At 40.0% G+C, this 24,635-nt stretch overlaps 1 protein-coding gene across 1 annotated transcript in view; it reads left to right on the top strand.

The window, feature by feature from the left end:
• ADCK5 (aarF domain containing kinase 5) overlaps positions 1 to 24,635 on the top strand; it is a 1,011,483-nt gene that overhangs the window by 197,124 nt on the left and 789,724 nt on the right. The window contains exon 2 of the mRNA XM_044067719.1: positions 22,780 to 22,877. Within this exon, the coding sequence (XP_043923654.1) occupies positions 22,780 to 22,877 (98 nt within the window). The remainder of the gene's footprint in view (positions 1 to 22,779; positions 22,878 to 24,635) is intronic.

The raw sequence follows: 24,635 nt of genomic DNA, 5'->3' as shown, positions 1-24,635 counted from the left end.
TGTCAGAAGCGGCATATTTAAAAGACGTGGTACCAGAAGCAACATATCTGAAAGGGCCTGAAGTCAGAACCGGCATACTAAAGGGGCATAAAGTTTTAAATGATTTAAGGCACTTATCCAGATGTTGGTGGAATATACAGCAGTGGATCATCCCAAAACTGTTCATACTTCGTAAAACACGTCAGAAACTAATTTTAGGTATAAAGCTTGCACAGCACTATTTCTTAGTTGCATAATATGAAACTGGGCATACAGAATGTTCTAAATATGTATGATCTTTCCAGCTGTTGCAGGTGCCTTGGGATGCACCTTAAAAGACACCTGCAACAGCTGGAAAGACCACAGAAGTACCTCACCAAGAGGATCACTGGCCTCAAACAGATGCCCTATGCAGCTCGACTAAAGAAACTCCAGCTATACTCGGTTGCATACCGCCTACTCAGAGGTGATCTCTGCCTGACATACAAGGCCATGTCCAACCCAGAATTGATGGACGTGCTCCACCTAAAGAAAACCTTATCCCCTCGAGCCACATGCTCTAGGGATCTAAACCACACCACAGCTTTAAATAAGATGTGCTGGAGATATAGATTCCTTTCCCAGAGACTTCCCATGCTTTGGAACAAGATTCCAGTCTACATTAGGCAGAGCTCCTCGCTAACACTCTCTTCAGAAGAAACCTTGAGTGGATGGGAAACAGAAAGTTTACCCCGGGGATCACTTCAGTGGCTCTGTTGGACTGAGGCACAGGGAACTAATCTAATGGGGCAGTGAAAGCCAACACATTCTGGCTAGGCTTATAAATGCCTTTGGGCAGATAGCCTAGTACCTACTGATAAAAATAATCAAATTACTAAGGAAAATGTTTGAATAAAGTCAGAGTGCATAAAACGAATAAAATAAAGGGAAATGACCACATTTTCGCAAAGCATATGTATTTTCATATTATGCAAAGATATCCGAGTTATCAGAAGTGAATCAAGTGATTGCATGTTGTGCAGCATTACAGTAAAGTTATTTTGCAAAGTACAGACATTACAAGGCATTTCGCAGAGTATAGCCATTGCAAAGCATGTCTCACAACGTATTTTGAAGAGTTTATTATGCATTTGGATGTTGTTACAAGCTCACAACACAGTTTGTTCGTACATAATTACAAGGGCCATATTTTTCAGTGTGTTTGTGCATATTTTGTGGGTATGGCAGACAGATTTTGAAAACCCAGTGCTCTTGTGTTTGATAGTAATGTTGCTGAGAACTGGAGATTGTCTGAGCAAGAGTACAACATTTTCATACAGGCTGCATTTTCTGATAAAGATGATTGTACAAAGACATTTATTCTACTTAATTTAGCTGGATCAAAAGCCATAGAAAGGGAGTGCTCATTTGTGTATGCACCTACTGTTTATGCTGCAGAGGGGGAACCTTCATATTGTTGTACAGGCTGAATCAAGGGAGGAACCAGAGTGCTTAAAATGTTACATTTGGAGAAATGTGTAACCCCCAGAGAAATGTTACAATGGAAAGGCACTTATTTTACACACGGGATCAAAAGCCTGGTGGAACTTTTGCAGCATGTATAACTGACCTTAGAAATAAAGCTAAAAGATGCAGGTTTGGTGACTTAAGGGATGAGTTGATAAAAGACAGGCTTGTGTGTGGTATAGAAGGTGATGTGAGAAAGATTTTGCTTCATGACAGTGATATAACTCTGAATAAGGCCATTGAGATTTGTCAGATAAACGAGCTTACAGAAAAGTACACAAATATGCTTACAAATGAGAGCATCTCTAGAAGGCACAATGATTAAGCTCATATTGATAGTATGCAGCATGTGGTTAAAAGAAACCGGTGCAAGCACGTGGTAGCTATGGGGTTTCCCAGGGACTGCTGCAGGTCTCCCCAGAACTTTCTAGCATATTCCAGACCTCACACAGTGTCAGTGAAGCACAAGAGTGAGTCAGTACAGTCAAAGCATGGGCCCCCACCCACTTTCATTGCCAACTGTTGTAATTGTGGTGGTAATCATAAATCTAAAAGGGAGAAATGTTTAGCTTTTGGTCAACAACGGCACAAATGTAATAAATGGAATCACTTCAAAAGATTTTTGTAAATCTAAAGGTGCACACTCTTTTATTAAAAGGGAACATTTTAAGTGACAAGAGTTCAGACTTCAAAGGTAGAAGAGTTGGAGGTTGGCATAATGGATAAGGTATTTACCTCAAAGACAAGAGGTACCGAGACTGAAACTGGCTAGGTTTAAAATGGTCCACAAAGCATCTAGCCTAGCACTTACCTATGAACCTATAAGACGCTGAGGTAGGGTGAGGTAGGACAAAGGAAATCCTTAACGCAATCATTAATAGTAAACAAAAATACACCACAGTATCTTCTTCCTCATAGTAAAACCTGTATACCAACCCTGAGACCAGAAGTTTTGTCTGTACAACTTGGCACTCTAAAATGGTTTGCTGGAAGGCAATAAAGTCTGGTGATCCAATCAGTTGCCTGAGAGACCTGGTGTTAGCAAGGCAGCACCATTCAGTGTTTCTTCCCAAGTGCTCACCATGTGCATTCTGTGTAGACTATTAAAAGTTGAAGTGCTACCAGATGTGCTTTCAGATTGCTTTAAAGCATACAAAAAATGGAGAACTGGCCAATACATTTTATTTTTGGGTAATCTGGGGAAAAAAGATACTAAGAGGCAGGCTGTGGAGTCTTCCAGTCCTCGGGGCCCGTGGTGGCTGCCAGAACCACCCCAGTTATAATCCATTACTACTTGTGTGTTGCAGAGATAGTACTATGTGACCTGATTTCAACGGAGAAGCTGCAGCATTGTTGTTTAGCTGATTAATAGAATACATCTGTTTGTGACCTCAAGGAGTTTAGCACATCAGATCTGTCTGTCAAGAACTGCTTCTTTAATTTCTTGAAAAATTCTTACTGAAGTTTTCACCAATGATGCCCAGTTACCTTAGCCTCTGCAATTGTCCTCTTCTTTGTCTTTTTTTCTTTCCCAACAACAGTATTTTCTTCTCTTGTGAAAACTCGTTTTCACTTTGTGTGGCCAAAGTATTTAAGTTTGTTTTACTCTTGCTCTTCGCCCTTCCCCTTCCAGTGAACAGTCTAGATTTATTTGTTTAAGCTGTGACCAATTTAATTTTCTTGCAGTTCACTGAACCTTCAGAAGCTTTCATCCCCACCACAGTTCAAAAGCATCAATTTTTCTGGTGCATAGCCTTACTTATAGTCAATCTCTCGCAGTCATATGTTACTACTGGGAAAACTATAGTTTTGACTTTATGGACCCTTCTTGACAATGTGATGTTTTTGCTCTTTAGAATGTAGACTCCCCCTCCCACATACCCACCTGTTGTCATATCCATACATGTGCTGAGTGTAGGTGTGGATGTGTACACCCACTGCCATTGCCTTTGTCTCACTAGTGTTACATATAGAGAGGGACATCTCATCCCCACATGTCAGGGCTGCACTTACCTTTGCAATACAAACAACCCCCCCCCCAATACACACACTGTGTCAGGTCTGTGGTTGTACTTACTTCCCAGTGTTAACAGCCACATTGTAGCCCTGTCCCCAGCTGTGCAGCCTTGTAGCACCGTTTGTGCTATAAAATGTCTTGTATTTACTCTGAATGTACTGCTGGTTAATCATTGCTCTTAAGTCCAATTTTACCATTTTTTTGAGTATAAACTTCTGTACACGTGCCTATTTTTCTTCAGTCACCTTCATGGGTGCAGCTGATACAGTCCTGCTCAAAATCCTACCTTATCTGAATTATGTAGTCGGTGCAGATGAGTTATTTATGAAGTAACTGTTGTGTTCTTTCCTTCATGTGGCTAACTCAGCCTTGTGTCCATAAAGAAGGTGTCCTTGTTTCTTTGCTCTTTTGTATCTGTGAATGGTGCAACTCGTAAAAGTGCGAGTCATGGTTGAAAGTACAACTGATCCTTTCACTGTTGTCCTGGATTTCTTTGAGAACTATGCTTCCAGTTCTTTCTTTTTTTTTTTTTCTTCTTATTACATTTTACTGTAATCTCCCAATATGCATGTGTGAGAGCGTACACACACACACACACACACACACACACACACACACACACACACACACACACACACACACACACACACACACACACACTCTCTCTCACTCACTCACTCACTCTTTACTTCTAATATCTTGAATAATGTGAAACCTCTTAGTTACCTTGACACTGCTTGAACTCGCATCTCTCTCTCTCCCTGTAATTTACTGCATATGTGTCCCTGAATTATAAAATTAGAATTTTGGTCTTACATCCTTCTAAATCATGTTATCACCAGAGATTACATCTAAGCCCCTGTGTTTGTAGTTTTGGTCCAGGTACTTGGCAGTTTATTATGGTTTGCTTTGTTTCTGTCTGCTATTTGAGTCTTTAACTTGTTTTTCTGTCCTCAGGCTGATATACAAACAAGCTAAATGCTGTAGTGGTTACCCAGATGTTATCTCTTTTTTGCTGTACAGAATTTTGGTTACCATTCACTGTACTGCCAGCAGAGCATGTAATTAGAAGCTATAGTGGTAGTCTAATCACAAATCTTACATGTAAGCACTAGGTATTAAAAATAGGATATGGTACTGTTATCAAACTGTGGACAGATCATGGAGCTGTTTAATACTATTCTTTATGTTCCTAGAATGCCATGTTAAAGCAGAGGCATTTTTATTAAATCATCTTATTGTTGAAAGATTGTAGCCGTAGAGTGAGGCTAATCAAGTGCCTCACTTTGCACCATATGACATGGTCACCCTTTAACATAAAGGGCATGCTGGATTAAATTAAAATAGCGTATTCACTCTTCCATATGGTTGGTGTGATCAGGCTTCCAAATCGTGATTTGATGACTAATCTGTTGAGAACAGAGTAATGTTTTAGTAGGTGTGGCAAAGCATACTTCTAGAAACGTTTCATTGTGCCCAGCTGCACAGATTTATCTAGTCATGTTATTTTGTCTTGTCCTGTTCACCACTGGTTTCATGAACTGAGTTACACTAGGAGAAATGAGGCTTGAAGTGAGACAGAAGTTACATTTTAGTTGCACATTTTGACTGCTGTGTTGTGACATGAAGTTTAAGATGTAATGCAAGAAGCTAGTAAAAGTCTTTCCCAGTGATTTGATAGTTGACTTTTTGAGGAGAATGTGTAGAACCAAACACTATAAGAAGTGACTTAGTAATGCAGAGTGGTGACACAAAGAGAAGGAAATGGCATGTTGCAGACCCTTTTCAGCCATGACATAGACACTAAGGACAAGGGTGAGTGCATCATAAAAGCACAGTTGAAAGTGGCCAGTTCAAGTTTGTTTTTGTTTTGTCCTTTTTTGGAATTATATAAGAAAATGAACACTCTACAAAAACACTCATCAGAAGTGTATGGTTTGACTCAAGATCCTGAAATCTCTACCTGCCAGAAACAAAAATGATGTGAAAAGTAGGCAAATCTTTATTAGAACAAACTAGAGTCTCAAGTTCAACAACTCTTCCTGGTTAAAAACAGTACAAATATAATCAGTTATATTCATCCATCCTCAACTCCTTTTCCCATTTTGCACGTGGGGTTGGGGTGTCACTTTTGCAGTGACAGTCATCTCAAGCCAAGTTTTACACCACCAGGTGGCTAGCCCTGCTGCGGTAGTTCATTCGCACCACTCACTCATGCACACACACTCATACCTATGGCCAATTTAGAGTGCCCAGTCCACCTACTGCATGTCTTTGGAATGTGGGAGGAAACTGGAGCACCCCGAGGAAACCCACATCATCGCAGGGAGGACATTTTGCAAAAGCATTATGGTCGGATAATTGGACTATCACAAATTCTTTGATAATCTGTTGTATATCACCATTAATTATGTGCATTTAAGAGATTAACCTGTAAAAAGATGTTCCAGGACAATTCAGTATTTAACCCATCAGACTGTAGAGTTTTAAACTGATGTATATACATCACTTCAATTTTATCAAATAATAATTTATACTTTTCACTATATGTTGCATTATAAACAGCTCAAGACGCTAGTTCGTTCTAATAAAGATTTGCCTGCTTTTTACATCTTTTTTTGTTTTTGGTCAGTATAATTGACTGTAGAGTTTATATTTAACATCTATGCCGCCCCTGATAAGAACAGCTACGATTTGAAGATGATAATATTTCGTCTAAGAGGTAGTGATTGGCTAAGAGCAAAATGCCCAGCATATGCAGTTCCATGTCACCATACAGTAACATTATTTTAAAGCTGTGCAGACTTTTGATGAAGATAGTTGTTTATTGGATTCCCATGCTGTGTGCTTTGTACAACATGTACAGAACTCAAATGGTGTGTTATTTTAGGTCTGTCAGAGTAAACCTCCTGTGTTTTGGTATGGAGTTTGTGGATTTAACCAACAGGTGCATGCCAGGAAGGCAGCAGCTTTGGCAGGTGTTGAAATGGGGGGGGGGGGTTGGAGGACACTCTCAAAATATTCAGTGGCCAAGAAGAGTTTCTTGCAAACCATCACATGAATTGAGACATTGGAAAATTTGTTAAGACCTGCTTTAAAGAATGCTGAGCTTTGCCGACCTTGACATGGGACATTGTTAGGATATGGAATGAATACTTTCATGCCCTTTTCTGAGAAGGCATTTAGTGAGATTGGGTTCATTACACTAGATGAGGTGACTGGTTCTGCTGCGTGAGCTGTGAGAGTGGAAGAGATCTAGCTGGAATGCTGCTGAAGGTGCTGGATATTATTCGTCTGTTGCACTTAATGTGCCTTTTCAATGTTGCATGAAAGGGAAGGCAATATTGCATCCTTGTACTACGATCCCCATTTCCAGAAAGGCAGGCATGATAATGTGTACCAATCAGAGGGACCGCAATCTCCAGCTTGTCTCTGAAATCCTACACCATGATGCTGGAACGGATACTTTGCCTTAGCTGAGTCTTTGATCTTGGAGGAGCAGTATCTATGTTTTCCTTGCCATGGAACATTGAATCAATTTCTTTCCCTTACGTGGATTGAGGTCATGTAATTTTTGCCAGTCTTGTCCACCTTTGTTTTGTGGATCTGGAGAAGACTTGTAATTGTTTACCTAATAATGTATTGAGGGAGGTGTTGTAGTTGTGTAGGGTCCTGAGGGCAGTAATGAATGCCATTTGGTCCTTGTATTCAGAAAACAAGAGTCATGCATGTATTGTCAAAATTAATTCAGGTATGTTTAAGCTGAGCATGAGTCTGCCAATGGTGTGACTTGTCTCATCTCCTGAGCTGAGGTTTAGAGAGCTCCAGTGCAACTTTAGGATTACATTTTTGCAGGTGATATGTCTTGTGGCATCAGTGACTGTGACTTCCAGCATGCACTGCAAGAGTGCATTGCTGAATATGAAGTGGCTGAGATGAAACGAAACTAAACACCTCAAAAACAGAGATCTTGGGACCAAATAAGAACAAAGGGGATTGTTCAGTATTTGAGAGAGCAGCTACCTCATGTGGAGAAGTTTGTTATTTAGTTCCTTGTTCACAAGCGAGTTTGGTTGGGTGGAAATCAGGAGATTAATCTGCAGTGGTTATTGTGGCAGCAGTACGAAATCAGGAGATTAATCTGCAGTGGTTGTTGTGGCAGCAGTACCAATGAGGCTGCGCCGTACTGTATGGTTAAGAGAGCTGAGTCATAGGACAGACTTCTTCCTATCCCACTAGGTTTGTGTCCCTGCCCTCTGCTACGGGCATGAGAGTGGGTGGTGACTAAAAGGATGAGACTGCAGATGCAGACTGCAGAAGTGGTGTTCCTTTGCAGAATTGCTGGGTTCACACTTCATGGATGAGTGAGGAGGTTTTTAGAGTAGAGCCACTGCTGCTGTAGGTTGAGAGTTATCAAGTGACTTGATTTGGTACCCAGTGAGGATGCCCCTAGGTACCTCCCCCAGTCGATGTACCATGGGATGGTGGCCTTGGAGCAGCCTAAGGACCTCCTGAAGAGTTTATTCTCTCATTTTGCATGGGAATAACAAGGATCATACAGTTTTCCAATAGAGAAAGAGTCTATAATACAATCAAGATGATATATTTCATATGCTGGTGAATATTCTAGGAGTTGTACCATAAGCAGGAAGCAAATTATATATTTACAGAGCCAATTAGATTTAAATAAAATGTTCTCAGTGCCAGAGCTATTTACAGTACTGTTGCCCCTATCATTTTACTACTACCATGACACCCCCTCCAGGGGCCAGTCATTTAGAAAATGGATTAATGGATGTTAGATTGTGAAAAGCTGTCCTCTGGACTTAATGAATAGTTTTGTGACTCGCTGATAAAAAGGCGTGTCTGCAGTATTAATCCCTCGTCTCTGCTGAAAATTGTTTTGTTCTGTCCATGAGTAAAATTGACCGCATTTGAATTTCAAACTTCATGTTCTTCAGAATACATAGTAGCACAACCTTTTTTACTAGCAATTTTCTAAGTTTATAAGATGAATATTTTAAATTAGTCCCTATTTTTGGGACTGGATTCCCCATTATTGGCTTCAATCCAGGATTTTGTGCTAAGGTTGACAGCTATGGCAGAACTGAATTCACTGAATATGGACTGTAGAATTGTGCATATTTACTGATAAAGGTGCACTGTAGAATTGTGCATATTTACTGATAATGGTGGACTGTAGAATTGTGCATATTTACTAATAATGGTGGACTGTGGAATTGTGCATATTTACTAATAATGGTGGACTGTAGAATTGTGTATATTTACTAATAATGGTGGACTGTGGAAGTCTGAGTAGACTTTTTATGATAAATGTTCTCAACTGGGCAGTTTTGCCATTATGGGTGCATATGTTTTGTTTCATTGCTTACTGGAAAAATGTTCAAAACAAATTTAAAACACCCTCTAACAAGTGTACTGTATTGTACAAGGAATATAATTTTTAGTACAATGAGGAAGGTGTATCAAAGTGCACATGTATGTTTCATATGCAAGGGGCCTATGATTCGAAAACAGCCGAATTAATCTTTATCTGCCACTGGCAAAATGTATTTTCTTTGAATGTGGGTTTCAATGCTGTTTCAATGAATGTGAGTTTCAAGGGCAGAGAAGTTTTAATGCTAAGTTTTCATTGTGAGACTGCATTGCTTTGTTTAACAGATGACTTAATGTTTGTGCTGTAAAATACAAAATAAAACTTTAAAATGAAGTCCAATCATTGAAGTAAAGCAGTATGCACATTAGTGTTTATGGTAAATGGAGTGAAATAGCCAAGTAATGGTTAATTGGAATGGCTGCAGAGGCTCCAGTTCAACCATTATTTTGTCAGGGGGGGGAAGGGCAGCAAACTCAGACAGGCCCAGCTGAACTATACCTCCCAACTGTCCAGATTTTCAAAGAATGAATAGATTTTTGCTTCTTATTTTTGGTTTGTTGTTCATAAAATTTGTAGTTTTAATTCCTAAATGATTTGCCAGAAGTCACTAAATAATAAGTTTCAGACTTCATAACCTTCATAAAGATGCATGTTAAAGTAAGAGCCGTTCTATCAACTGTCTCAATTTATACAAGAGCAATTTTTAGTACTGTTAATATGTGCCCCCAATATATTTGGCCTTGTTCAGATTTACTGCATTAACAGGTTGAGAGGTACATGCAAATAAATTGCTTTATAGAATTAGGCATAGCCAACCTCTCAACTGTCCCCAATTTTTGGCTCAAAATGTTGCTCTTCCCCTAATAATCCCTCCATAAAATAGCAATTTTGGAAGAAAACATGGAGGGTTTACAATTAAGAAATAACTGCAATAATCAAAGTTATAGATTACTTGAAATGCATGTAGATTATTTTATTTTGTCAGCTGCTCAAGGTAGCAGTACTAATATTAAAGTGTCCCTTCTTTGACAGGTAGCAGCTGTATTGTGTGTCTATTTTATATTTTGCATCACATTTTGGTCCATTTTTCATAAAATTGTGTTTTTGGCAAATTAGTGACAAATCACTAAAGACTGAAGTTAGAAAATGACAGACATTTGAGTTTCAGATTTTATACCCTTCAGAAAATTCATACTAATGCAAGACCTATTCTATTATCTTTCTAAGTTTATTAGAGCAATATTTAAAAATTGTCCTTATTGTTGTGCCTTTGTCCCACTTCTGTGTATGGCTTTGTCCAGATTTCTTGCTCTTGAGGTTGAGAGGTATGACAAATGTGTCAGGGCCATCACAGTCAGCCAGAGAGATTTCAAATTGTGACATGCTTGTTGCACCCCACTCCCCCATGTAAGTGACTCTGGATGTGTCCAAGCAAGGCAAGGAGCAGTTGTATCTACCTTGGATGGGGAGGACACACTGCATAAGTACTACAGTGGCTTTTCATCTGTCCTTGATTTTGCAGAATGGTCTGGTTTCTGTCATATTTTTGTACTGTTGATTTATGCTTATTACTCAGATTTATGCTTATTACTCAAAGTGCCTGTTGCTCTGTGTTTAAGTAGCAATGCTTTAATGACCATAAGGTAAGCTTGTCTGACATCGTAAGATGCAAGTAAGCTTTAATAAGCATACTGTTAAAGAATTGCCAACATTGAAAGCCTTTCTGTTGTTGCCATGCGGAGAATACTTGACTAGATAATGTATAAGCCTTGGGTATTAAAGGACAGATTCCATTATTTTAAAAAGCTCATTACACTTGTTGGAGACTTCCAGTCATCTCTACAGACTTTACCCGTAAACTAAACAGAATGCCAATCATGTGTGGTCCATAACCTGTACAGTAATCCTTTAAGCAATGTATCTTGAGCTTGTTTCTTGTTTGCTTTTCATTTTTTACTTTTATCATGTTTTCCCCATGAAACAAGTTGTCAGGCAGCAGGTCTTTTTGGATAAGAAACATTTTTACAAGTGGGGGCATCACATAGATTTCTACTTTCAGCATGTTGCTTGGTACTTTAATAAAGCTGAATATATTATAATTAGAACTGCAAGGAGAAGTGGTTTGAGTTGAGTGCTTCTGGTTTTTCTTATACTTGATTTTGACTGGCATTCCAGTAATGTATTTAAAAAGTAATTTATTTTTTCATGCCTCACAACCTTTTGTTTCCATCTAGATATTAAGTAAGCTGTCATGCAGCCAATGCATTGAAATATTTTTATTCTTCTACACTTATTTTTGTCTTGATTGGACTTTCATAATGATGGTTTGCCACCTAGGGCAGCGTATTTAATTAAAGTTAGTTGTTTGTGGTTTTGTGCATAGCTCCTCCCCTTTATGGTTGACCACACCCCTTCCCTTTGACCCCACCCATTCAGCATCTCCTGCAGCCCCCCTGTGATTTGAAGTCACCAGCCGCCACTGGATTTGAAGATGATAATATTTCATCTAAGAGGTAGTGATTGGCTAAGAGCAAAATGCCCAGCAGATGCAGTTCCATGTCACCATACAGTAACATTATTTTAAAGCTGTGCAGACTTTTGAAGGAAGGACTTTTGATGAAGATAGTTGTTTATTGGATTCCCATGCTGTGTGCTTTGTACAACATGTACAGAACTCAAATGGTGTGTTATTTTAGGTCTGTCAGAGTAAACCTCCTGTGTTTTGGTATGGAGTTTGTGGATTTAACCAACAGGTGCATGCCAGGAAGGCAGCAGCTTTGGCAGGTGTTGAAATGGGGGGGGGGTTGGAGGACACTCTCAAAATATTCAGTGGCCAAGAAGAGTTTCTTGCAAACAATCACATGAATTGAGACATTGGAAAATTTGTTAAGACCTGCTTTAAAGAATGCTGAGCTTTGCCGACCTTGACATGGGACATTGTTAGGATATGGAATGAATACTTTCATGCCCTTTTCTGAGAAGGCATTTAGTGAGATTGGGTTCATTACACTAGATGAGGTGACTGGTTCTGCTGCGTGAGCTGTGAGAGTGGAAGAGATCTAGCTGGAATGCTGCTGAAGGTGCTGGATATTATTCGTCTGTTGCACTTAATGTGCCTTTTCAATGTTGCATGAAAGGGAAGGCAATATTGCATCCTTGTACTACGATCCCCATTTCCAGAAAGGCAGGCATGATAATGTGTACCAATCAGAGGGACCACAATCTCCAGCTTGTCTCTGAAATCCTACACCATGATGCTGGAACGGATACTTTGCCTTAGCTGAGTCTTTGATCTTGGAGGAGCAGTATCTATGTTTTCCTTGCCATGGAACATTGAATCAATTTCTTTCCCTTACATGGATTGAGGTCATGTAATTTTTGCCAGTCTTGTCCACCTTTGTTTTGTGGATCTGGAGAAGACTTGTAATTGTTTACCTAATAATGTATTGAGGGAGGTGTTGTAGTTGTGTAGGGTCCTGAGGGCAGTAATGAATGCCATTTGGTCCTTGTATTCAGAAAACAAGAGTCATGCATGTATTGTCAAAATTAATTCAGGTATGTTTAAGCTGAGCATGAGTCTGCCAATGGTGTGACTTGTCTCATCTCCTGAGCTGAGGTTTAGAGAGCTCCAGTGCAACTTTAGGATTACATTTTTGCAGGTGATATGTCTTGTGGCATCAGTGACTGTGACTTCCAGCATGCACTGCAAGAGTGCATTGCTGAATATGAAGTGGCTGAGATGAAACTAAACACCTCAAAAACAGAGATCTTGGGACCAAATAAGAACAAAGGGGATTGTTCAGTATTTGAGAGAGCAGCTACCTCATGTGGAGAAGTTTGTTATTTAGTTCCTTGTTCACAAGCGAGTTTGGTTGGGTGGAAATCAGGAGATTAATCTGCAGTGGTTATTGTGGCAGCAGTACGAAATCAGGAGATTAATCTGCAGTGGTTGTTGTGGCAGCAGTACCAATGAGGCTGCGCCATACTGTATGGTTAAGAGAGCTGAGTCATAGGACAGACTTCTTCCTATCCCACTAGGTTTGTGTCCCTGCCCTCTGCTATGGGCATGAGAGTGGGTGGTGACTAAAAGGATGAGACTGCAGATGCAGACTGCAGAAGTGGTGTTCCTTTGCAGAATTGCTGGGTTCACACTTCATGGATGAGTGAGGAGGTTTTTAGAGTAGAGCCACTGCTGCTGTAGGTTGAGAGTTATCAAGTGACTTGATTTGGTACCCAGTGAGGATGCCCCTAGGTACCTCCCCCAGTCGATGTACCATGGGATGGTGGCCTTGGAGCAGCCTAAGGACCTCCTGAAGAGTTTATTCTCTCATTTTGCATGGGAATAACAAGGATCATACAGTGTTCCAATAGAGAAAGAGTCTATAATACAATCAAGATGATATATTTCATATGCTGGTGAATATTCTAGGAGTTGTACCATAAGCGGGAAGCAAATTATATATTTACAGAGACAATTAGATTTAAATAAAATGTTCTCAGTGCCAGAGCTATTTACAGTACTGTTGTCCCTATCATTTTACTACTACCATGACACCCCCTCCAGGGGCCAGTCATTTAGAAAATGGATTAATGGATGTTTAGATTGTCAAAAGCTGTCCTCTGGACTTAATGAATAGTTTTGTGACTCGCTGATAAAATTAATCTTCTAAGGTGATGATTGTACTAAAATAGTTAGTGGTGCCATTCTAACTCTTTCTTTAGGAGCCTTCTGAGTTCATGGAATGTTGTTCATAGAACTGGGACAGGGTTTGTTTGGCAGAGCTTTACAGATTTTAGTAGTGTACATTGTTTTTACATCTGCAATGAAGTTACCAGCCTTACTGGGAATTGAAAACTATCTGTAAAATTGCATATCAGCAGCTTTTAAAAACATATAATCTGTAGACTAGCATTGCTTTTAGACTCACATTTCCCAAATTAAACTTGTCTTCTTCAGTAACTGCAAAGGTCAGTTTTCAGTAAAAATGAAAGCTTGCACCCTACTAGTTATTAAAATACAGACATACAATATATTGTAGAGTATCAGTCCAGAACTACACCTAAGTCTCGCGCTTGCATATTTTTTTTATCTTGAATATTCCTCAGTTGAGCCTTACTTCTTTTTCAAACTTTGTATGCAGTATACCTAGAAATGTTCCAGTTCCAAACAACAGAGAAAGCAGTTTTGACAAATGTTGTAGCAGATGTTTATATGCATTATCTGTTGCTTTGAGACTGTTGTGTATCATTTTTAAACACCTTTATTAAGTTATTAAGATATAGGCACATACAAGTTAATAGAATGACTTCCCTTCTTAGTCTAGCAGATTGATATCGGCATCAAACGGGAATGGAAATCAAACCAGAAGTAAATAAAAATCAGGCAGCAACTGAATGTGCCAAAAAATAAAAGAAAGAATATAAGATGAAGGAGCAGATGAGAAGGCAAGAAATGCGGAAAATGCATAAATATAGTTGGAAGTATAGAAAACTATTGTACGAACCTCATGTTGATAGGATCGAACGCAGGTATGGTTAAGGAGAGACTAATTCAAACCAAAAGATGAAAGGTTAATATTGGTTGCCCAAGAAAGTGGGCTATATACACGTTGGTTTACAAAGTCCATTTGTGGGAGAAACAGATAAATATAGATGTTGTAAAACAAAATTGGAAACGGTTGCACACCTTGTTGCAGGTTGTGATATACTAATGGCAGAAGAACTGCATACTGAAAGGCATAATAATGTGGCAAGACTGTTGCACTGGGGATTGTGCAAACATTATAATATTGAAGTAGTTGAAAAAGAAAGGAAACATTAGCCACAAAGCATCATAGAAAATGATGAATTCTATATCACATGGGATCACCCATTACCAACATTTCAAAAGATAGATGAGCGAAAACCAGATGTAGTGGTCCATGAAAAGAAGACAAAAATAGCATTGATCATTGAAATCGCTACACCCATTGACTAAAGTGTCTTGCATACACAGAGGCACAGTCATAAAATATCAGGATTTGCAGACAGGAATGATAGCAATGTGGAAGGAAGATACCCAGACAGTTCCAGTATTAGTAGGAGGAGCAACGGATCTTATAAAAATGAGTCTGCAATTGTATTTAGATATGTTACCAATACATGTAACTCCATAGAAATTGCAGGAGTCATTACTGGGCACATTGCGGGTGCTGCAAAGAGCACTTCTGGCTGACATCAAAGATTGAAACAATACTAATTTCATGAAGTTTAATCATACTTTGACATGGGAATGGGATTCAAACCTGACATGGTATTAGAAACCCAAAAGATTTGGAGAAATTAAAAAGATAGAAAAGAAAACGAACCATATACGTTCTGTATCATTTTGACTGAGAGGAAGGTAGTGCAGCTTTCTAAGAGGTGAACACAAGACCTCCAGATTACAGTTATGTTAGAATACTTGTTTCTTTTAGCTAGAAACTTCCAAAATGTATATGTTTTCCTAGTCATTTTACTGTGAAACTACAAGCAGTATCCAGTTGCTGTTTTGGTAGGTTTTGCAACTGCATTACTGGCTACTTAATTCCAAGTAATAGTTTTTGGACAAGAAAGGTGATATGCAGCTTTTAGAATACTATCCTAGAGCTCTACGCATGTAAAATGTAAAAATGTGTAAGTGATGAGCTTGAATTTTCCCAGACACACATTTTTCATTTACTGCATTCTTGCTTTATTTATTAGTTTCTTGGTGGTGGACATACAGGTTCATTCTTACTAAGCTTGTGGTCAAGGAGACCATTAAGAAGCCTAGCAGGGTTGCACAGTATTGTTGGGGCAGTAGCTGTGTCCTCCTTAAGCAGATTTTATCAGATATCCCAGGTAAAGACTGGAGGTAACCCATTCAGTCATCCAGACTGGTTTTAAAGGTGGCCAGGCATTAACTGCTTAATGTGTAAGGAGACACCGTTTTAGAAACGGGAGATACATTTGGTTAGGTACGTGGCATACCAGCTACTGTTGTTAGTGTGATGATATATTGGGAGTGTTTGCTTTAACAGTTCTGTTTAAGTGAAGGAGTTCAGAGAGTGTGGAGTCTTTCATAGCATGGAAGTCTGTACAAGCCAGACTGAGTAGGAGGAGAGAGCTTTTAGAATATCAGAGTCGATAATGGTACTGAAATCAGAAATCCTTTTGGTGAGGAAACATTGAGGTCTCATGATTTAAGTGGTTACTGAAGTACATGACAAAGAAGACATCATAATCAGTGATTGGGCCTTTAAGGGAGGAATAAAGTGGGTGTGTAGCTTTTGGTCTTAAGGAGAGCCACAAAAGATAAGTTGTGTCTAGTAAAAGTGTTTTCTAACCATGACAGAGATATGGTGGAAGACAGTTTGTTAACAACATTGATACCAAAGCACCTGATGACAGGAACAGAGTTAATAGGAATGTTCCTTCTATGGTATTTGATAGTGCTAGATTTATAATGGTGAATTGTGCTGCATTTCTTGGCATTAAAGGTGAAGTATAATTAACACTCTAAGCATTTGTTTAAATTAGTCCTTACCAGAGAATCTAAGTATCAGAAATGGATTTGATGACCTCCCTCAGTTTGTAATCATCAGCAAACATGTTTAGGCAGTCCCCTCATGTCACATAAGAGAAGTATATGTTGGGGGGGGGGTATCTCTAGAAATGGTTTAATGTCTACAACAAATAACCTTGACATTAACGGTATAGTTTCTGTCAAGACAGCTAGTTAGCTATCCAGTGAATTAGTTATTGATTAATGTTGAGTTTGGGTCAGTAATCCCAGCATGAGGGATTGTGTCAGAGGCCTTGGCAAAGTCCATAGAGACAATATGGATTGTATGACCTTTATCCATGGCTCCTACTACCCTTTTGAAGAACTCAACTAGTTTGAGCAGGCCCTTTAGTAAGCCAGACTGATGTGTATTCATTGATATACAAGATCACCAATACTGTTGTTTATTAGTTCAGTTTTAATACATTGCAAAACAATGCAAATAAAAGTAGTGAGACTGGGCCTGTATGCAGGGGCAGCAGAACAGGTATTCTCCACATCTTGGAGATGTACCCAGCAGAGAGTCTCATTTTGAATAGTTCACAAAAGGGTTTTGTTTGATGGGACTTGGAGCTTCTCAGCAAACATCCAGGGATTTTGTCAAGAACCAGGGATCTGGTATTTTTAATTTTGGGAAGTGGCAAAGGAAATAGGTCCAGAGTGATTTCAGGAAAGGAGGAGGGAGAGGGAATGTAGGTGGGTAGAGTCAAGGTTGAGTGAGGTGAAGTTGGAAGAGAATTTTGTCCACAAAATATTAGCAATCTCCTTGGGATCAGAGAAGCTGGTGCCATTAGAGATGAGATCTGTAGAGAATTGACAACAATAGATAAAGCCCTTATTGCTCTCCAGATGATCCATATTTGACTAGCAGCACATATGATGGAAGGACAAAGTGGAAGACTGTGGGAATGAGTGGCTGGCACAGCTGCCTGGCGTCGCTGCCGTAGAACAGCCTAGTGACCTCTGCTCTGCAATAGATAATACCGCTTAGTTGTACGGCTATGCATCTGCTGAAGCATGCTTACATTTCCTGAAGTGAGCAATTCTGGAGTCCGCAAGGCTGTCACAGGGTGAAGGGGGTTAGGACACATATCCTGGCAGTAATTATGCTGCAGCCACATTCTCAGTCTCCTGTCTGACCCCTGACATGAGTCAGGTTGCAACTGACAGAGGCTATGGGAGATCTGTTAGATCCTGTTAATGAGTAGAAAATCTGTTTGCAATTGAGGATTAGCTGCAGGGATGGGAAAGAGAGATCAGTAGAGAACAAAGTATATATTTACAGAGGCAAATAGATTCATAATATGTACAAAATAACTTTGTGTCCTGCAAGAGGCTATAGGTTATTTGTCTTGAGCTTATATAGATAAGCAGTGACATTTGGTGTCCTGACAATTAACAATTATCCCAAAAATGCTTACAGTTGACTTACTCTCATTCCATATCAAGATCACGTTTGGGATGAGCACTTGATTCTAATGTGTGTGGCCTGATGCCACGCTGTGCCTAGCCTCTGACACTGGCATTTCTTTTCTGGCACTTGTACAGTCTGACAGTACAGAGGGATTACAAGCTACTTCCTGTGGTATAGGGTTCTATTCCTTGGCCATCATTTGCCCGCTGTGTGACCTTGAACAAGTCACTTAAGCAGACCGTGTTCGTGGACAATTGGGAACTTGGTTAAGGCTCCAACATGGCCAGCTGGACTATATACCGATCAACTGCCTATGAACCTATGATATGCATTCTATGAATGCTCCATCTGCCATTTTTTACCCAACCTTTTATTCATCAAATCCATTTTTCAAAAAAATGTTAACACTCATTTTTATTAATTAAAGCAATACTGTCACTGTTTACAGTCTTAATTTTGCCTTCTATGTTGTTAAGTAGCCATTTCTCTTTCTTGCATATCATTATAATTTTTTAACATTTATGCTGTTCTGTTCATCCTGTAGTAACAGACAGTCAAATCATTGGTGCTTGTCTTTATGACATTTCCTACACATAATTTTACATTCTTTAGATGAGTGTTTTTATTCCACACACTAGGAGCATCTTCTCTTTCTTTGTATCATTTCCCCACAAAAAAAACATATATGTGGCTGCTGTCAGTACTTTGCATTGCATTTTTTCTCATTAGTTTTAATAAGACTTGGTAAGTCACTTAATTTTCTGTCTTGCATCTTTAAATACCATAGCTCACATTCTCCGTTCTGCAATTTCATCTAAACTGCATTTTTTTTTCAAGCACCCTTTGAGAGTAGTTATGAAAACAAGTCCCTTACTTAGTTGTCTGTGTCTTAGTTGCTCTTTCTGTTCAAAGTATGGTCTAGACTTGGAGTTTGTACTAACACTGTTCTACCTTCTGGGGATAATGGTGAACCTTCTGAAGCCATTCCATTGTTCACTTTTGCTTGGACAGCTTAACATGATTGGCATTTCGATCATATGAGCTCACGTTTGCCTGGACATCTTAACATGCTGAGCCTGTCTTCCTTCAGAATGTGTCCAGTCTCTCCAGAACAATATTTCTCTTCAGCAGGAATCCCAGATGATTTCTGCCATTCTTTGTCTCAACATACTGGGTCTCACGGTATCTGCCATTTCCATGGTGTCCTCTGCAAGGTATCACATAAATTTATGTTACTAGAGCCCAAGATTGTGGTGGTGGTGCTGTGGTAGCGTTGTCACCTCACAGTAAGACGTTGTCCTGTTCGATTCTCAGTTAGAGCGTCTTCTGTGTGGAGACATGCGTGAATGGGCGTACCTTCATTGAAAGTTGTGTGTCAGAGCTGGCAATTCGGCACGTAAAAATCTACTGCCAATCATTAGTGGACTGGAGTTCTGCTGTGGCGACCCCTAACTGGGAAAAGCCAAAAGACACAACAGCAAAGAGCCCAAGATTCCAGCGGTCCCAGTTCTCAGTTCCCATGTACCATCTGGTGTGAATTTTGAGAGCTTGAAAAAAGTCCTTACAATGGTGGATGTACCTACCCATCCGTATACTACTTTAGAGGCGGTCACTATGGATGTGTCTGCCCCTATGGTGAGGGCAGTATGAAAAGAAATTGCAGAGGCAAATTTCCACATCATATTTGAGAGGAGATGAATCCTTATGATCCTTCAAACCTTTTAGGACTGCCTTCTCCATGGTGTGATAGCTATCCACTGCAACAGCATGGCAGTGATTTAAAACAACAAGCAAGAAAGGAATGGTTTGTATTTATTATATCAAGAAGCTGTGAGAGTTTGAGAATGGGCTTTGCTGTTCTTTGTAGTAATCAGCCACGTCTTGTAGGAAGCCAGTTCATTTGCAGACAAATTCAGCCATTGTTTGCTGAGGCTTCCTCAGCAGAGTAGAAGTGTTTTTGTTGGTTGGTATTTTTTACCTCTCCAACCTTTGCCAAGCGCAGCAGCTTCTTTTCCCTAATCCCTTTACAGAGGTGGGAGTCTCATTACTGTACCTCCAGTTTGGCCTCGAGTTGTATGGGCTTTCTTCCTGTTATCTCATTTGTTGGAGCATTTGCTTCCATTGCTTCTTTCTCACACATCAGGCAAACCTTACTCAGACATTCATTCTGTTTGATTATCTGCTAGATATTTTTTTCTTTCTCCAGCTGTGGCTGACTGTGGTTTATTCCTTTTCAGAGTGGTACAGAAAATCTGTCAGAAACTAAGCAATGTAAGACTTCAAAAACTAAATGGGAGCACTTCTCCATCTGGGCCACCTCAAAAGGCATGGATTCTTTTTCTGCTCCAGTCCTGTCTGTTTTGGAATATCTGGCAAAGAAGTTTGATAATAGAATTAGTCACTTTTCTGTTGTAATGTATGCAACAGTGATATCTGTTTCCACCAACGTATGGATTCTTTGTTTATGGTTCTGTAAAGGTATGCAAATCCTTTCATACAGGTGCACTTCTGTTAATAATATGCAAAGTCTTTCATACAGGTACATTTTTGTTGAGACGACTGTTAAAGGACTGACCACCACCTTAGGATCTACATGTTATGCTAGAAAATCTAACTTTTCCTCTGTTTGAACTTGCTGTTTGTACAGAGTTGAAATTCCTCACTTGGACGACTGTGGTGTCCATCACTTCAGCCTGGAATTGCAGGCTTTTTCAGTTGGTTCTTGTTATTCGGTCCTTCACAAGGTCAGTGTTTCCCTCTGTACTAAGTACTTTTTTATTTTTTATGTATTGATTGATATTTGTTTAATGGGAAAGTCCGATAGGATAATTGTATCTATTTTCAGCGAATGCCAAGGGAGAAAAGCTTCACAAATGAAAGAATAGTAAATGCATATGCATAGTTGAAAACTGACATCATGTTACAATGTACTGTAAATACATTAGTATATATATGATATGTATAATAATGTACATATACCATCGTTAAACAAGCTAAGTACAATATATGTTTTATAACTAATGGCATTACAGAATCCAGCCTCATCCAGTGCATTTTCTGGTTTTCCTCTATATTCTAACCTTGGAGTAGACCTTCACTCTATGCATGTGTTCTGCTAGTTGAGGTTTTGCATCCAGAAGAGTGAGTGTCAAACAGGGATTGGCACTTCATTTCTTTCTCTACAAAAAAGGTACCAAAGATCATCCTAGCCAAATGGCTCACAATTTGATTAATTTGTGTTGGGACAAGTACAGTGTGCCTCTTGCTTCAAATCCTAAGGGTATTTTTACAAGACCATTCTCTACGTTACAAGCCTTTTTCCAGAAGGTAACTCTGGATGTTATTGTGCACTAGCTGCTTGATCCTCACTGTTTACCATTGTAAGTTACGGTTAACTGGAACAATCCAGGTCTTCCCTTGAGGCTGCAGTAATTAGGGGTATGTTTTGTAAGAAAGATTCCCCAGATGGGTTAACTTAGGACTGTATCTATCTTACCGAAGACAGACCTTCTCCTACTAGCTATGAACATTGTGCACCTCCCATAATGATAGATGAGGAGGAACAAGTCCATCGTTCGTTCCATACCCACCCCTCCTTTTCTCTTCTTGCTGCAGTAGGTCTACAGGCATGATGCTAAACATTTTCTCCATGTTTCCATAGCTCAGTTGTGGAGAGAAATGGCGCAGTGGTTCATTCCAGAACTGGAGCAAGGTCCATGTAGTTTGGCTATATTTCCATAACGTGCAGTTCCAATGCCTATTGGGCTTAGTTTTGCTCTTACTAAGGACACACCTGTTGGTTTATGGTGCATCATTATTGTAAGTTCTTAACTTTTGCTGTTTCTTAGTCAGTTCAGATACCAGTCTCCATGTATGAAAAATTAAGGGGACCATATTTTATGTGTGTTAAATGCCTACAGACAGTTAAGGTTGTATACTGAAAGAACTTTCCATATCAAAATTCCAGCTCAGCTTTTTTTCCCTTTCATGAAGGGGAGCTTTGTCCAGAGTGTTACTAAGCAGACTGTGCGTGTAGATGATACTGCAAGGTGCTGTAAATGCAACCGGATCTGTATTTGCAGCAACAACTGCAGCATACTTTGGATATCTTTCTGCTCAGGATGTTTTAGAAGGCACTGTACAATAAGACTGTAAGTTAGAACCATAGTGTAGCGGTAGGAGAGACTTTAGCTCTGTTGTGCTGCAAGGGATGCTAAAATTGTCCATCACCCTAGATTTCCTGTTAATCCTAAGACTCTGCCAAAATGTTGTGATTTATTTTTGCACTGAACCCCCCCCCCCCTCCACACACACACACATTAAAGTATGACATCACATCTGTGTGAGTACACTGAATGTAACAGTAGGCCATTGAGAGAGAAGGGTCACTGTAGTGTTAAGGATACCTATTACTGTTTTGGTCATTCTCCTGACAGTTGTTGCTTTTGGTACAAAATACTGAAATACTGTTCACTGTGATTTTCTGTTATGACAGTTAGTATCACAATCTTACTACCATAAGGTTTCTTGCTTAGGATAAATGCTCTGGGTGCATTTTGGTATTACTTGGACAAAAGTTGCATGCCACCATATCTCACTACAGCGGTTGGTGCATGACTGTCATGGCCTGCCCGTGGAGCTTTACAGCTGTAAGAAAAAAGTGGTGAAAACAGAGACTGATATACTATTAATTACCTCAAATGCTATGATTTTCTGCTATAATGACGCATCCTGTGAATATCTATTATTTTGTGTACTCACGTAACTTAATTTTGCTTTGATTTTAATGCATACGGGTGGGGTCATTATGTAACAGTTGTAAAAACTATAGAAACATATCACTAACTGCATGGATTTTATACATAATTTCAATCATGTTTCCTTCCATTCTCTCTTTTCAGATTCGCTTGTGCCGTTATCACCAGTTTCTGCAGCGGCAGAGGCCACAGCTTTTCCATCCGGCTTGCTTCTTTCGAAGTTTGAGCTCACAAACTATACGGTAATTATTTATATGTTCTTTGTGCACTAAAGCTCTGTAACATGAGATTCATTTTACGGAGAGTCCTGAAAAGGAAATGGACAGTGTCAGAATAGGTAGCACTACAGAATAATAATTAAATAATTTTACTGACCTGACAGGGAATAGAACACATGGTCTAGTCATTCCTCAAGTGCCGTAGAGGTGTATGATTAGAAGTTGTTGTTTATCATTTGATCTTCAGCCTGTGGGTTTGGATCCGACTCAGCCATATACTACAGCTCTAGGATCTGAAAAATCTGAGCTCCTCCCCTACCCACAATGCCCTGCTCTCCTCTCATCCCCTCAGATCTCTTTTGCCATGTTTTTGTCAGCATTGGGATTGCGATTGTCTGAGCTCCACTAGGTGATGTGCGAGTGTTTTCTTCAAAATCTTTTTCTTCTTTTTTTCCTGTCTGTTATAAAATTTCTTCCTAATATTTCCCTACCCTTTTACTATTTTGAAAAATGCTTTGGTCTGTTTAGTTTCCTTTTCTGTAACCTTCTGCTCCTAAACTCCATTCCTTCCATTTTCATAAAAAAAACAAAAAAAAAAACCTTTTCTGTTCTCTGGCTTTTGCTTTCTTCCTTTAGTTTTTCCGTATGTCAGAAAAGCCAGCTGGTTTTAAAAAGTGTGCTATGTGTGGGCACAGGATCCCACTTTCAGATGCCCACACGGAATGTGTAGTGTGCTTAGGCCCTGCTCATTTGGATTCCTCCTGTGCCATATGCGCTGGCTTTAACCAGCATGCTCTTATTGAAAGGAGGAATAAGCTGATTTTGAAGAGCCTTTTACCTTCTGTGGGTTCTTTCTCTGCTCGACTTCAGGGGCTCAAACCCCCTCCAAGAAGCACAAAGAGAAGAAACGCTCCCTGGACAGAATTTCTTCTATATCCGGTGCGCCTCCTGGGAAAAACAGCCAAATCTTTGGATCCAAAGGACTCTGGTCCAGTTGTCAGTGAGGACTCTTCTCAACTCTGGTCTCCAGTGTTTTCCCCGGAGCCGGTTACCACAAGGCCCAAATCTCCTTTATTGCAGTCTCCCAGACCAGTCTCCAAGCCACCTTCTGTGGTGTATTCCATCAGGTCCCCTCAAAGCCTTTCTGAAGCTGAGGTCGACAGGATGCTGATGAAGTTTATTTAGACACAGATTCAACTGGGGGTTTTGTCTGGTTTGTCCCCTATTGGATCAATGAACCATCAGCCTTCATGTGTTCTCATCTCTCTTTATCTTACTTGACCCCCAACTTTGGATTTTTTGGGTCAAGGATCCTGGGAGTCAAAGTCTGAGCCTACAGGTACTGTTACCTCAACTCCAACAGTTGCCCTGAGTGGTACAGCCCCAACTGTCTCAGAGTCTGGCGACTCTCAGAGCCATAGCGTGGATGTCGGGTCCAAGAGTCTGATGTCAGCGATGAAGTTTTTGGAGCGGTCTCTTCCACTCGGAGTCTCAGCACTTGATAACACTTCCCTGACTTCCCTCTCCGATCCGGGAGTAGAGGGGGCTCACAGGGCTTCTCCTCCAACAGCTTTGGCTCCTGCGGATGCACTCTTGGATCCCCATTTGCCCTTGGCATTTGAACTGCTAGAGAGTATTCTCTCAATGCCTAGGAGAATCTCTACTCTCCCTTCCTTGGAGCCTGCCCCCTCTTCATGCGAGTTTGTGTCTGAGTCATCCTTTGTCACCTCCTGGATAGCTGCCCAGAATAGCTTGCAGGTCACTTCCCATTTGGAACACCCT

This window comes from Protopterus annectens, chromosome 3.part1 (genome assembly GCF_019279795.1).
Source record: "Protopterus annectens isolate FY-2018-M chromosome 3.part1, PAN1.0, whole genome shotgun sequence".
Lineage (NCBI taxonomy): Eukaryota > Metazoa > Chordata > Ceratodontiformes > Protopteridae > Protopterus > Protopterus annectens.
This window is presented reverse-complemented; position numbering and strand designations above follow the sequence as displayed.